General features: G+C 40.0%; 1 protein-coding gene across 1 annotated transcript in view; it reads left to right on the top strand.

The window, feature by feature from the left end:
• Positions 1-12,809, top strand: part of DNAH11 (dynein axonemal heavy chain 11) — a 330,986-nt gene that overhangs the window by 138,075 nt on the left and 180,102 nt on the right. Inside the window, exons 40-42 of the mRNA XM_077757651.1 lie at positions 372-520; positions 9,650-9,800; positions 12,614-12,745. Of these exons, the coding sequence (XP_077613777.1) occupies positions 372-520; positions 9,650-9,800; positions 12,614-12,745 (432 nt within the window). The remainder of the gene's footprint in view (positions 1-371; positions 521-9,649; positions 9,801-12,613; positions 12,746-12,809) is intronic.

The raw sequence follows: 12,809 nt of genomic DNA, 5'->3' as shown, positions 1-12,809 counted from the left end.
ATTTGATAATTGTGGAATTACAGATTGTAAAGAAAGTTTATTTTTTTGTGTTCAGGCCTTTTCATGTAAATCAACTCTTAGAACAAATGTCTTCTATTCAGTAGTAATTACCACAGTTATTTAAAGGTGGACCCTAATGGGTCCGAGTTGGTGAGTTTGTTCCTCAAGGGTCAGTGAGCTCCCCTCCGGGATTAAGTGAGATCTTTATTCAGACTGCACTTCTAACTCGGAAGAATGAACTCACTGGTTTTGGTACTTGTACTGGGGATGGTGGCATGGGGGAACTACTTTGTGTTGTTAGAGTAAATTAGCACAATTGCTTTACCCCTGAACAACTGAGGGTCTCTTTTATGCTATGCTGCTCTGTCCAGGTGCTGACCTTGGCCAGCAATGAGCGCATAGCCCTTACTCCCTCCATGAGGCTGCTCTTCGAGATTCATCACCTAAGGACTGCAACCCCAGCTACTGTTTCCAGAGCTGGGATTCTATACGTGAACCCACAAGATCTGGGCTGGAATCCGTGAGTACTGCTTTTTAAAATGAATGAATGAATGAACGAACGAATAATAAATATTAAAATACACCTAACAGAACATTTACCAACATTAACCATTTTGAAGTGCACAGTTTAGTGGCATTAAACACATTTGTATTTTTGGGCAACCACCACCACCACCATCCATCTCCATGACTTTTCTCATCTTCCCAAACTGCAGCCCCGAACCCATTACTCAGGAACTTCCCTGTATGCCTTGCCCTCAGTCCCTTTCTCCTTTCCATCTCTATGAATATGAATATACTAGACACCTCTTAAAAATGGAATTATACAGCACTTGTTTTTTTGTGATGGGCTAATTTCAGTTAGCATAATGCCTTCAAAGTGCATCCATCTTATAGCATGCTCCTTCCTTTTTAAGGCTGAGTGGTGTTCCGTTGTATGTAGACAGACATTTTGCTTATCCATCTTTCTGTTGATAGACACTGGGCTGCTTCTACCCTTTGATTGTTGAAAATAATTTTTGTGAGTATGAGGATACAGATAGACCTTTGAGTCCCTGCTGCCAATTACTTTGGATATATTCCCACAGGTGGAAGTTCCAGTTCATATGGTAATTCTATTTTTAATTTTTAAAAATTTTTAATGTTTATTTATTTATTTTTTGATACAGAGAGCAAGCCAGGGAGGGACAGAGAGAGAGAGAGAGAGAGAGAGAGAGAAATACCAAGATGCAGAGCTCAGACCCACAAACTACGAGATCATGACCTGAACTAAAACCAAGAGTCAGACACTTAACTGACTGAGCCACCTAGGTGCCCCTAGTTTTAATTTTTAATGGGACCACTATACTGTTTTCCATCGTAGCTGCACCATTTTACATTCCAACAGTGTACAAGCATTGTAATTTCTGCGTTTTCTTACCAACACGTATAATTTTCTCTTTTTTATGACAACCATCCTAATGGGTGTGAAATGGTGTCTCACTCTGGTTTTAATTTACATTTCCCTAATGATTAGTCATATTGAGCATCTTTTCATGTGCTTATTGGCCATTTGCATATTTTCTCTGGAAAATGCTTATTTTAGTCTTCTGCTTATTTTTTTAAATGTAGTTTCCTTTTGCTTTTATTGTTGTGAATATTTCTTTTTTCAGTCTTAACTATAAAAACTAAAATTTTGTCTGCTCAGTTGATGAAAGTATTAGCAAATAAATTTAAAGCTAATTAAGTAGGCTAATTTAAAGAGACTGAAAGGGACGTGTGGGTGGCTCAGTCAGCTGAGCATCTGACTTTGGATCCTATCATGATCTCAGTGCTCCTGAGTTCAAGCCTCATGCTGGGCTCTGTGCTGACAGTGTGGAGCCTGCTTTGGGTCTTCTGCCCCTACTCTCTCTGCCTCTCCCCTGCTCACTCTCTCTCTCAAAAATAAACACACATTTTTTAAAAATTTAAAAAAGTTGTTTTAAATAAAAATTTAAAAACTGAAATTAGCACCTGTATGGATTATCATTTTTAATTGGACATTACCCTGTTGACACCTCGTTACCTGTTAAGAATTCAGTATTTGTTAAATAAGTGAATAAGTAATAATAACAGTTCCTATGAAGACCTAAGATATAAATATATCATTTTACATAAATATATTAATATGTAAATGTGAGTTCATACTCACATGTCATATCCATATGATGTTCCGTTGTATGTAGATAGACATTTTGCTTATCCATCCTTCTGTTGATAGACACTTGGGCTGCTTCTACCGTTTGATTGTTGAAAGTAATTTTTGTGAGCATGAGGATACAGATAGACCTTTGATAAAGAACAGATTAACTGCGTCCACTTGCTACTCTTCAAATGCCTACACTTGGCAGAATTCATCCCGTACGTGCCCCCTCCGTGAGGTGCGGACGGCGTCTGACCTGCTCACCTGGGCACTTGCTTGAGCACGCTGTGCTGCTGCTGACAGAGTCTTCTCTTCACCTCTCCCCCAACCCCGGTCCCCAGAGGCTGTCCTCTATGGGCTACCTCAATGGGCTCCTTGCCCTTTGGCTCCTGATTAGTTTAGCCCATGAGAGGCCCTGGCAGAAAATGAGAGGGAGAGAGGAGAGTGAGGTCAGGCTATTTATTTCCCCGGCTCCTTCCCTGCAGTGTCGCATCAGAATGACTGTGTCCCTCAACTGCAGGTCACACCCCCTCTAAAAATCTCTCTATGATTTGTCCTTTCCACCTTCTGGTAGTCCTTCATGCCCTCGTCCCTGCAGTCACAGGTGCGCTAACTGCTCCTCGGTTACTACCCATGGCACAAAACTTTCCCCTCCAGTTTCCCGGCTCCCTGCCCACACCTTGGTCAGTCCTGCTGGCCATCCTTGCCTGTGAATCCTGATGTGACGATGATGATGACATCTGTTCCCTGCCATGTGCTTGACGGATGCGCTTCTCCAGGCTGCCTTTTCTGGGTACTGATTTGTTCACCGAAGGTCTCAGCCCTTGGTTCCACATGAAAGTAGAACCATACTCAGGCTTTTGTGTCCAACAGTGTTTTATTGGATTTGTCTGGGGAAAGGAGTGATTTTTAAATGCCTAAAATGGAGAGTTCTTGAGCTAATAGATCCTTTACCCAGGTAGGATTCAGACTGTATCCTAGGATGCTTTTGTGGGTTTTGGGGGCTGGCTCACAGAGAATCTGTTAGCCCTTGACTCCCCCATACAGATTGCAGAGCCATTCCTCACACCCCATTTCCTTCAGGAGACCCCCTCACCCCTCTGGATGTGGTCTGATTTCAATCATGCACCTCACGATTCTAAAGGTTTGTGTAATTCTGACTTAGAACATTGCATAGAGATTTGTGCTAATAAAAGCTGTCTAAAGCTCTGTTTCAAGAAAGACTTTTATCTAGTAAGTCAGAGTCTTACTTGATTAAAAAAGACACCCAATTTACATTTCTAAGAAAGTTAAATAAATCTATCTTCACCATTAGGTTTTATTTTTATGGAGGTTTGTTTTTGTTTTATCCATGATCAATGGACAAATTTTAATTTTCATATGTGTGACTACAGGGCCATTATCCAGAATGATAGGAATCTTCTCTAAAGGATATTTTTACATTTTTACCTCCTACCCCCCAGAGACTTTAAAGTAACTATAAAACAATGGGCTTTTCAGATTGAGGGATGTACTTTTACACCATATTTATTGGATGCATTACTTCCTTTAATGTAATAATAATAATGATATAATAGCTTTGCATGTATTGACTCATTAAATCCTTAATTACCTTATGAAATAGAGTTATTAACTCAATTTTCCAAACCAAGATCTTAGATCTCCATTTCCCCCCAACTTTTAATTTGAAAGTATTCAAAAGTATAGAAAATTTGAAATGGTGTTAGTACATTTACACTTTTTTTTCTCACGGTTATCAGTTACCATTTCACTATATTTACTTCATCTCTGGATGTACGCACACTCTATGTCATGGGCATAGATATACATATATTTTTTTTTACTTAGGTTTAGTTTTGCTAAATTACCTGAAAGTAAGTTGGAGACATTACGCCCCTTCACCACTGAGTACTTGATTATCCCCTAAGAACTAGGATATTCTCCTACATGAACACAGTACAATTAACATACTTAAGAAATTTAACCTTGATATGGTATTATCTAATAAAGGGTAATTTTACTTTTTAAAAATTCTTCTTAATGTTGGAGAGTGTGAGTGGGGAAGGAGTGGAGAGAGAGGGAGACAGAGGATCTGAAACAGGGTCTGTGCTGACAGCAGGGAGCCTGATGTGGAACTTGAACTCACGAACGACAAGATCATGACTTGAACTGAAGTCAGACTGAGCCCCCTAGGGACCCCATAAAGAGAAATTTTTCACATTTTCTCAGTTAATCAAGAAATTCCTCCTATAGGTTTTTTCTTTTTAATCTAGAATCAAAACAAGGATCATGCATTGCATTTACTTGTCTGTATTTTCTCCTTTAATGTAGAATATCCCTCCCCCCCTTTTCTTTTATGATACTTAAAGTTTTGAGGGAAACAAGCCAGATGCCTAGAAGAGTGACCCATTGGTTGTTGCAAAGTGGTGACTTCCTAAATCATTCATTCTATGTATATACATGAAGTGACATTTTCCTTGAAAGAATTCTTCCTCTTCTTTCCTCCTAAATTCCTCCCTCCCACCCCTCTCTCCCTTCCTTTTTTTTTTTTTTTTCCTCTCTCACTTTCTCTCTCTCTCTCTCCCTCTTTGTTTCTTCATGGGTATCATTTTCTGTTCATGGGTTCTTCTAGTTCAGTGGGTTATAATTCATTACCATCATTATCTTGGCTAGATGTGCTCTTTGTCTCAAATTTGCCAACAAGAATCCCTTCCAGCTAGCCCATAACGTGTTCTTTTTCACCTGTCCTTCTAAGTCTTTGAGTGCCTGGCTTTCTGGCTAACCAATATGCTTCCGACTCATTTCATTCTTCCTTTACCCTTGCTGGATTCAGTCATTTCTCCAAGGAGCCTGAGGAAACTACTGTTTGTGTAAGGAATGGTTTTTAGAATCCAGTATAGTGATGTTCGGTATATTCACTTCTAATAGGTGATTGCTCCTAGGCGCTTTCAATGAGCAGAATTAGGAAATATATGTCTTTAATTCTTATTATGGGAAATGCTAAGTTACTGTGGATAGGAGAGATGATAAAATATTTTGTTTATAATACCTTTCTGGGACTCCATTTAAGAATTAAAGATAGGGACACCTGAGTGGCTCAGTCGGTTGGGCATCTGACGTCGGCTCAGGTCATGATCTCATGGTTCGTAGGTTTGAGCCCCAGGTGAGGCTCTGTGCTGACAGCTAGCTCAGAGCCTGGAGCCTTTTTCAGATTCTGTGTCTCCCTCTCTCTATGCCCCTTTCCTGCTCATGCTCGCTCGCTCGGTCGCTCTCTCTCTCTCAAAAATAAATAAACATAAAAAATTAAAAAAAAAAAGAACTAAAGGTAGTGCCATTATCAGGTAGTCTTCTTAGATAGTTTTGTTTAAGTTCACTGAACCATTCTAAAAAATAATTTTATATGCACACTTAATAGATATGGAACATATCATGTCAGACAGTGAGCATCCTTAAAATCATAATACTATGTGACTGGCTATAGAAATCAAATACTATTTTACTTTACTTCCAAGTTCTAAGTCTATTAGACAAATACTGGACAGTTCATATATGCCTGTTGAGATCTTGAGAACTTGAAATAGAATAGGAAATGGAAGAAAATTTCTAAAAATGATCAGCAAGACTGTTTTTTTCCAGTTAGAAAGGGATTAAATCCATAGAAAAGGAAAATCAAACGATGAATTACTTAAACTTATTCATTATTGTTGTCGCTTAACTTAAAATTATTTAAAGCAAACATAATTGAAAATGACTTCTACCAAACTCTGTATTACTCAAGTTATAGACAATGATAGGAAAAGGTGGGAATATCTCTGGAATCTGGTCTGATTCCAAGAGATTACTGGAGGGTAAGTTTTGGGAGCCATATCATTAGATCACACTTAATCCTTTATTACTTTCGTTTCTAATGGTCTTTTGACTTTGTCTCTCTGATCCTCTCACTTGGATTGGCTGAGCTCCTGTTCTTCCACCCCTGAAATCCCATCCTCCATCTTTGCATACTCTGTGTATCTGTGAACATATCAATGTGGAAATCATTGACAGGCACTGCCAGTTAGCACATCCTGACTTCTGCCGTTTTTCCAGGCCATAGTGAATGGTAGAGCAACCTACAGCTTCGTGATGGGCAGGATGTTTCCGAGAGAGCTCCTAGGAGTGCCATCTCTCCTACATGACACTATTCCAATCCCAGACTAATGAGTAATAAATTAAAAAGTTTTTAGAAGCCGGAAAACTTTAGCTACCTAGGTGGTTCCCAAACAAGACAGTTTTAGACTCGATGTGATATATGAGTGGCACTTCCCGAGAAGGGAAGGGCAGCACAATTGATATGGAACACATTTGCAAATGCACATGACCTAAAGATCCTCTTTGGGACCTGGATATTGACATGCAGATGATGCATTAAGGCATCACAGTGTGGCTTCTTCCCAAGGCAGGGCACCAATGATCTCTTATGTAGGTAAGAAATAAACCTGTTATTAAAAAAATTTCTTTTAATGTTTATTTCTGAGAGAGAGAGAGCAGGAGAGGGTCAGAGAGAGGAGACACAGAATTGAAAGATCCAAAGACAAGCTCCAGGCTCTGAGCTAGCTGTCAGCACAGAGCCTGATGTGGGGCTCCAACCCACAAACTGTGAGATCATGACCTGAGCCGAAGTTGGACACTTAACTGACTGAGCCACCCAGGTGCCCCAAACCTGTTTTTTTAGTATGTCATTTTCAATTGTATGTCATATAATAGCAGTAAGCCATTTGGTCATATTCAAATGCGTAGCATCTTTTAAAAACCATAAGGGGGGCGTCTGGGTGGCTTAGTCGGTTGGGCATCCGACTTTCACTTAGGTCATGATCTCGCGGTTCGTGGGTTCGGGCCCCGCGTCGGGCTCTGTNTCTCGCGGTTCGTGGATTCGAGCCCCGCATCAGGCTCTGTGCTGACTGCCAGCTCAGAGCCTGGAGCCTATTTCAGAGTCTGTGTCTCCCTCTCTCTCTGACCCTCCCCTGCTCATGCTGTCTCTCTCTCTCCTAGAAATAAAAAATTTTAAAAATAAAAAAATAAAAAGACCTCTAAGTATCAGATTGTCAGTTTAAATGTTTGTTTATTTATTTGGAGAGAGAGAGAGTAGGGCAGGTGCAGAGAGAGGGAGAGCCAGAGAATCCCAAGCAGGCTCCACCTTGTCAGCACAGAGCCCGACACAGGGCTCAATCCCATGAACTGTGAGTTTGTGACCTGAGCCAAAGTCATGAGTTGGACACTCAACCTACTGAGCCACCCAGGTGCCCCTCAATGTCTATTTTTATTCCAAACTCTGAAAGTGTATCAATAATTTATACACGAAATTTTAAACTGCTCATATTTGACAGAGACTTTTTTACTCCCTATGTTCTATGGGGTGGTTGACTCCTAGCACTCCTGGGTCATTTGGGCCCTTTTTATGGGGTGTACAAGATCAGCTCTCACCAGGTCTCCTAGCATGGTTGAACTCATGTCCTTCTTTGTGGAGGTCATTGGTACAAGGGCAACATTTGCTTGTGGGCCTGATAGGTTTTCTCTTTGAGACTCTGGCTCCTGCCAGCATGGGTCCATGAAGCAGTTCTTTCCTGCCCCCTAGTGCAAAGTCATTTCCCCCTTCTCCGGCTCCTTTGAGGCTTCAGCTCCTGTTATTCCTTCATAGACTTCTGCTCCCCCTGGACCAGAGACCCAGGGGGTAGAGGTCAAATTTGTTTTACTCATCAGAGCACTGGCTGCCACCTTTTGTGCTCTGTTGGACTGTACTGCCTTCAGGAGATGTACAGATAGGCGGAGCCGGGATCTCAACACACTTCTCTGAATTCAACCAACCAACTCTGTGCTGGGTAAGATCCATTGAGAATTTGTTCTGTGTCAGACAGTAATCTTAATACTTTATCCATAAGGGGGGATCCTGGGTAGCTCACTTGGTTAGGTGTCCAACCCTTGGTTTTGGCTCAGGTCATGATCTCACGGTTCGTGGGTTTGAGCCCCACGTCAGGCTCCATGCTGACAGTGCAGTGCCTGCTTGGGATTCTCTCTCTCTGCCCCTCCCCTATATGTGTTCGTTCTTTCTCAAATAATGACTTTATACATGAGAAATTCTTTAATCTCCGAACAATTCTAGGAAGTCTGTAGTGTCATCTCCTTAGATGAGAAACTTGAAGCACAGAGAGGTTAAGTTACTCACTCAAGGTAACAAGTGAAAAATGGTAGACCTGGGATGCAGATCCAGGCAGTCTGACTTCAGAGCTCTGTCTCGCCGAGTAGTTCCCTTGCCACCCCCACTGCCTCAGTAAGCTCTGGACACTAAGGTTCTGTTTCTGGAAGCCTCTGTGCAGTTAAACAAGTAGCTGAGAGGTAGATGCAGCCTTTGGGCCTTCACTTCCAGGAATAACTTTTGTTTTCCATTGTTCCTTGGTGCCCACTGTCTCCACCAACCAGAGATGCTCTCTCAAGTTACCATCATGCAACTAGACTTGAACTGAAGACAGTTTCTCTTAGATGTGAAAAAGTCTTGGCAGTAGATATTTTATAAATCTCACTTTTTTAAATGTGATTAAATAGTCCATGGAACCCAATCATGGCACTTTGTAAAAATCAAAGGGAGCCTTTTGTAAGATCATTATCTTACCTTAATTTCTTCTCATACTAAAAATGTGAAATCTGATTTGCTTGTAGCAAGGTATAGCTGTAATTGTATAGCTTCTTTGCTGGCAGCTAAATGTATTTATTATCCCTGCCTCCTGTTAGATGAGACCTTTTCAAGCCATTATTTTTCATTTCACATCACACACTTTCCCCCCAGAAACTCCTGTAGGAGCTATGAGGCTGTGTTCCATTTTATTGATAAGCATGATTTTATGAATATGTTGGGGATATTAATGTATCAAAATTGATAACATTCTCTAAGCTTTAGATTAATACACATGTACCCAAGCATGAGATACCATTTCAGAGCCACTTATTGGAAACACATTATCTGCTTATCGGGTTAGAGTTACATCCAGTCCAGTGGAAAAGGAGCGACTTTGAAATAGCCTCTGTGGAATTTTCACCTTTTTATTTGTAACTGATTTGTCATCACTAAATAATTGATGCCAAGATTAATCAAGAAAAATCCCAAGCTGTTTTCATAAATAAGGCCTACCCTATGAAATAGTTTCAGTCCTTTAGGAAATGACACACTGCACCTCCTTATAAATGCTCAGTAATGGCCTACTTATACTCTATTATGTTTGGCTTCTAAGTGCTATTAGGAGTTTCTTTTACATTCTTTTCATTAAGGTAAATGGCCATTAAAACAACTTTTTAAGGGGTCATTTAAAAATATTTGCAGTTTGAGAAATAGAATGAACTCACTAAACATGTCCCTGAAGTGTGGCACCAAGCTGTGTTGAGGGGGTAAGCTTTTGAGTTGGTGAAATTCTGCTTTCCAAGCCTAGTGTTCAGTAAAAGCTTTTCTGTGTTCTTTTTCAGGTATGTGGCCAGTTGGATAGACAGAAGGCGGCATCAATCAGAAAAGGCCAATTTAACTATTCTTTTTGATAAATATGTCCCTGCATGCTTGGATAAGCTGAGAACAAGCTTTAAAACCATCACTTCAATTCCAGAGAACAGCCTGGTGCAGGTTTGACTTTGGTTACCCCATTACATTCCAGTCCTGATGCGGTAGTGGGGCTTGATCAAGGCAGCTCAGCTTTCGCTTGACAAAGAAGATGGAAGGATTTCGGGGGTTGTCAGGTTGATGGAACTCTATTCTCCTAGCTCCATCCGTGTTCCCAAGTGCTTCTTACAAATCTCTGTGACACACCTATTCCACATCATTATCACCTGGGGTTATAGTTGTTTTTTCATGAGATTGTCTTCGAGAAGGCAGAGGCCCCCTTGTATGTCCCCAGAAATTGACATAGTTCCTCACACATAGCAGGGGCCAAATGTGTGTTTAATCATTGTGTTCCTCCAAGTATTACTGGAATACAGAAAGAAGAACACAGTAGTAACAGCCATATTTCTTTTTTGTCTTCTAAGTCAGTGGCCCAGAGAAGGTGCCCAGTATTTTTTTGACTATAGTAAATCCAGCCACTAAAGATGTTGGCCAGGGAGTAAGAGAAAGCTTCTGAGCTCAAGCTCCCACAGCCCTCCTAGGCTGTCCTCTCTTTCTGTTCTCCCCCTCCCCCAAATACTCACCGAGTCAGGTCATTCTCTGTGGAGAGTTTATCATATTCCAGGAACAGATCTGCTCTGATCCTCATTTTGAGACAGCTGGTAAGACCGAAGGGTGTATATGATAGGTTGTCATGGAAGCAAATGAAAATAATTCACAGCACACAGAAATGAAGGTTGTGATCTTAATGTCAGCATGAAGAAAAACAATCCCCGGCCTTAACAAGTATAAAACTTCACAAAAGGTTTACAGTTAGAAATCTTTTTTTTTTTTTCCACTAGGAGCAAAATTGGTTTTGGAGTACTTTGTTACCATTAAGTTTCTATGTTACCAGATTTGTTTGAAGCTAAATGAGAAATAGTCACAAGCATAATAAGAAGAAAAAGTTCATGTTTTTGGATAATTCACACACCAATTAAGTAAACGATAGTCTTCAACAGTAATTATCTGAGGTATAATTTATTTCTGAAAGCAGGTCTGAATTTATTCATAATGAATTAATTATGTGGTTAGCCTAATTAGACTTCCTCTGGTGTACTACTTGCAAAAGCAGGATTGTGTTCTTTCTCAAGTTGACTTATGTATTTGTGTGACTCTCTGTAGTGTGAATTTTTTCATTCAAGACTAGTGTGAAAATAGGTCAGTAGGAATTAATATGACTTTCCTTCTCATTTCCTCCTTTTGTATTACTCCAAAATGGCATTATATCCTGAGCTCCTGCTCAGCTCTTGTTTTATACACTAGTCTCTTTTCTGTGATTACTCGGAAGGACAAAATTTGAGACAGAAAAGAGTACAAAAGGGAATGTCTTCAAGTGACTACCTTAAGAAATTCACGTAGTACATTTTCCAGTGTATGAAATGTATTGACTTTAGTTTTGGTTAGCCCTATTAGCTCTCTCACAATTTGCACTGAAGTCCGATTTTGCTAATTCCTGACACAGAGCTCAAAGTGTTTTTCAGCTACTGTTTTTGGGAGAAAGTAGAAAAGTTGTCAGTTATTAGAATGTTCAGATCAATGGATGACGTCACATGGAAGTCACTTAGTCTTTTTCTGTTTTGATTTTAACGGTTCCTTAAACCATTGTGGCCTTACTCAGAAATAGCAAAACCTCACAGTTTTGCATTAATTTTTCTTCATATCACACTGGTAATTTTTCTGATATATTATTTCAAATTGGCAAATATGGAACCATATAATCTGGTAGAAATCAAGAGTAGACTAAAAATTATAACAGGTGCTCAACTTGTCAAATTAAAAACCTTTCCAAACTATTTCCAGGACCTTTTTCCCCTGTTAGTTCGATTTTCCCCAGCTTTCATGGGTGGGAAAGAAAACACACACACAGTCCTGACTTGTTTTATTACAGCTTGTATTGCTGTCTATATGATAGTAATAAAATCTGTTGCTGCCTTCAGAAACCACGGGAAGGGGACCATGAGTTATGAGAGTCCGTGATAATGCTACTGAGTGACAACTGTTTTTGAGAACTAGCTCAAAAACATGGTCACTACTAATGATTGCTACATGTGGGAAAGTCCTTTGCAGGCAGCCATGTTCCCTTCATTACTGACCTGATTGTCCTGAACACCGGGTATGTTTCTGACCAACATACCGCACCACGGTCTCACAAGTTCCCGAGTAGCATTTCTTCGAAGGTTAAATTTAGTCTGGTGTCCAAAAAAAAAAAGATAAAAAGGTGAAGGCTGCCAGTCTGACTTTCTAAGTTTGTCCAACTGCCAAAGCACTCAGGGAAAGTGGGTTACTTAAATGTCCAATAGAGAAATGAATAAACAAATGCCTTTCTGTCAAGTGGAATCTTAGGTACTCATTCCCACTGATACTGTAGGGCAGCTCTTACTGGTGAGGTAAGATATCCTTAGTTTGTTTTTAGGTGAGAAATGAACTATAGAATACTAGGTGTACTATGACTCTCTGTTTATAAAAAAAGAGAGCTTAGATATATTCTCCATTGTGTTTTTTTTTTGTTTATATGTATTTGTGTTCATTACAATGATGATGAATTGATAAGACCATCATTTTCAAAATGGTTTCTTATTTAGAAGGTCAGTTTTGTTAAAAGTGGTGAAGGTTTTCCATGATTGGCTTAGAAATCTGAGTCAGTAATTTCTGTTTCTCTCAATGTAGCAAATCACAGATTGGGGACAATTATACAATCTCTTAAGGAGCAAGCAGATTTGTGAATAGGTCCTGTGATCTTACTCTGCTATTAAGGATTTGTTGCCTTAAATGAATAGCTTTTTATTGTTCATTAGACTATTTGTATCCTTCTGGAATGTTTGCTGACTCCTGACAATGTACCTTCTGACAGCCCAAAAGAGGTTTATGAAGTCTTCTTTGTCTTCGCTTGTGTCTGGGCGTTCGGGGGCACTCTACTTCAAGATCAGGTATGCTTAGCCATTGTTTATAGAGATAGTTTAAGGAATCAGTTTTACTTGGGGTGGGGGGGGC

This window comes from Crocuta crocuta, unplaced genomic scaffold (genome assembly GCF_008692635.1).
Source record: "Crocuta crocuta isolate KB4526 unplaced genomic scaffold, BGI_CrCroc_1.0 scaffold62, whole genome shotgun sequence".
NCBI lineage: Eukaryota > Metazoa > Chordata > Mammalia > Carnivora > Hyaenidae > Crocuta > Crocuta crocuta.
Note: the sequence above shows the minus strand (reverse complement) of the source record. Positions and strands in the feature narration are given on the sequence as shown.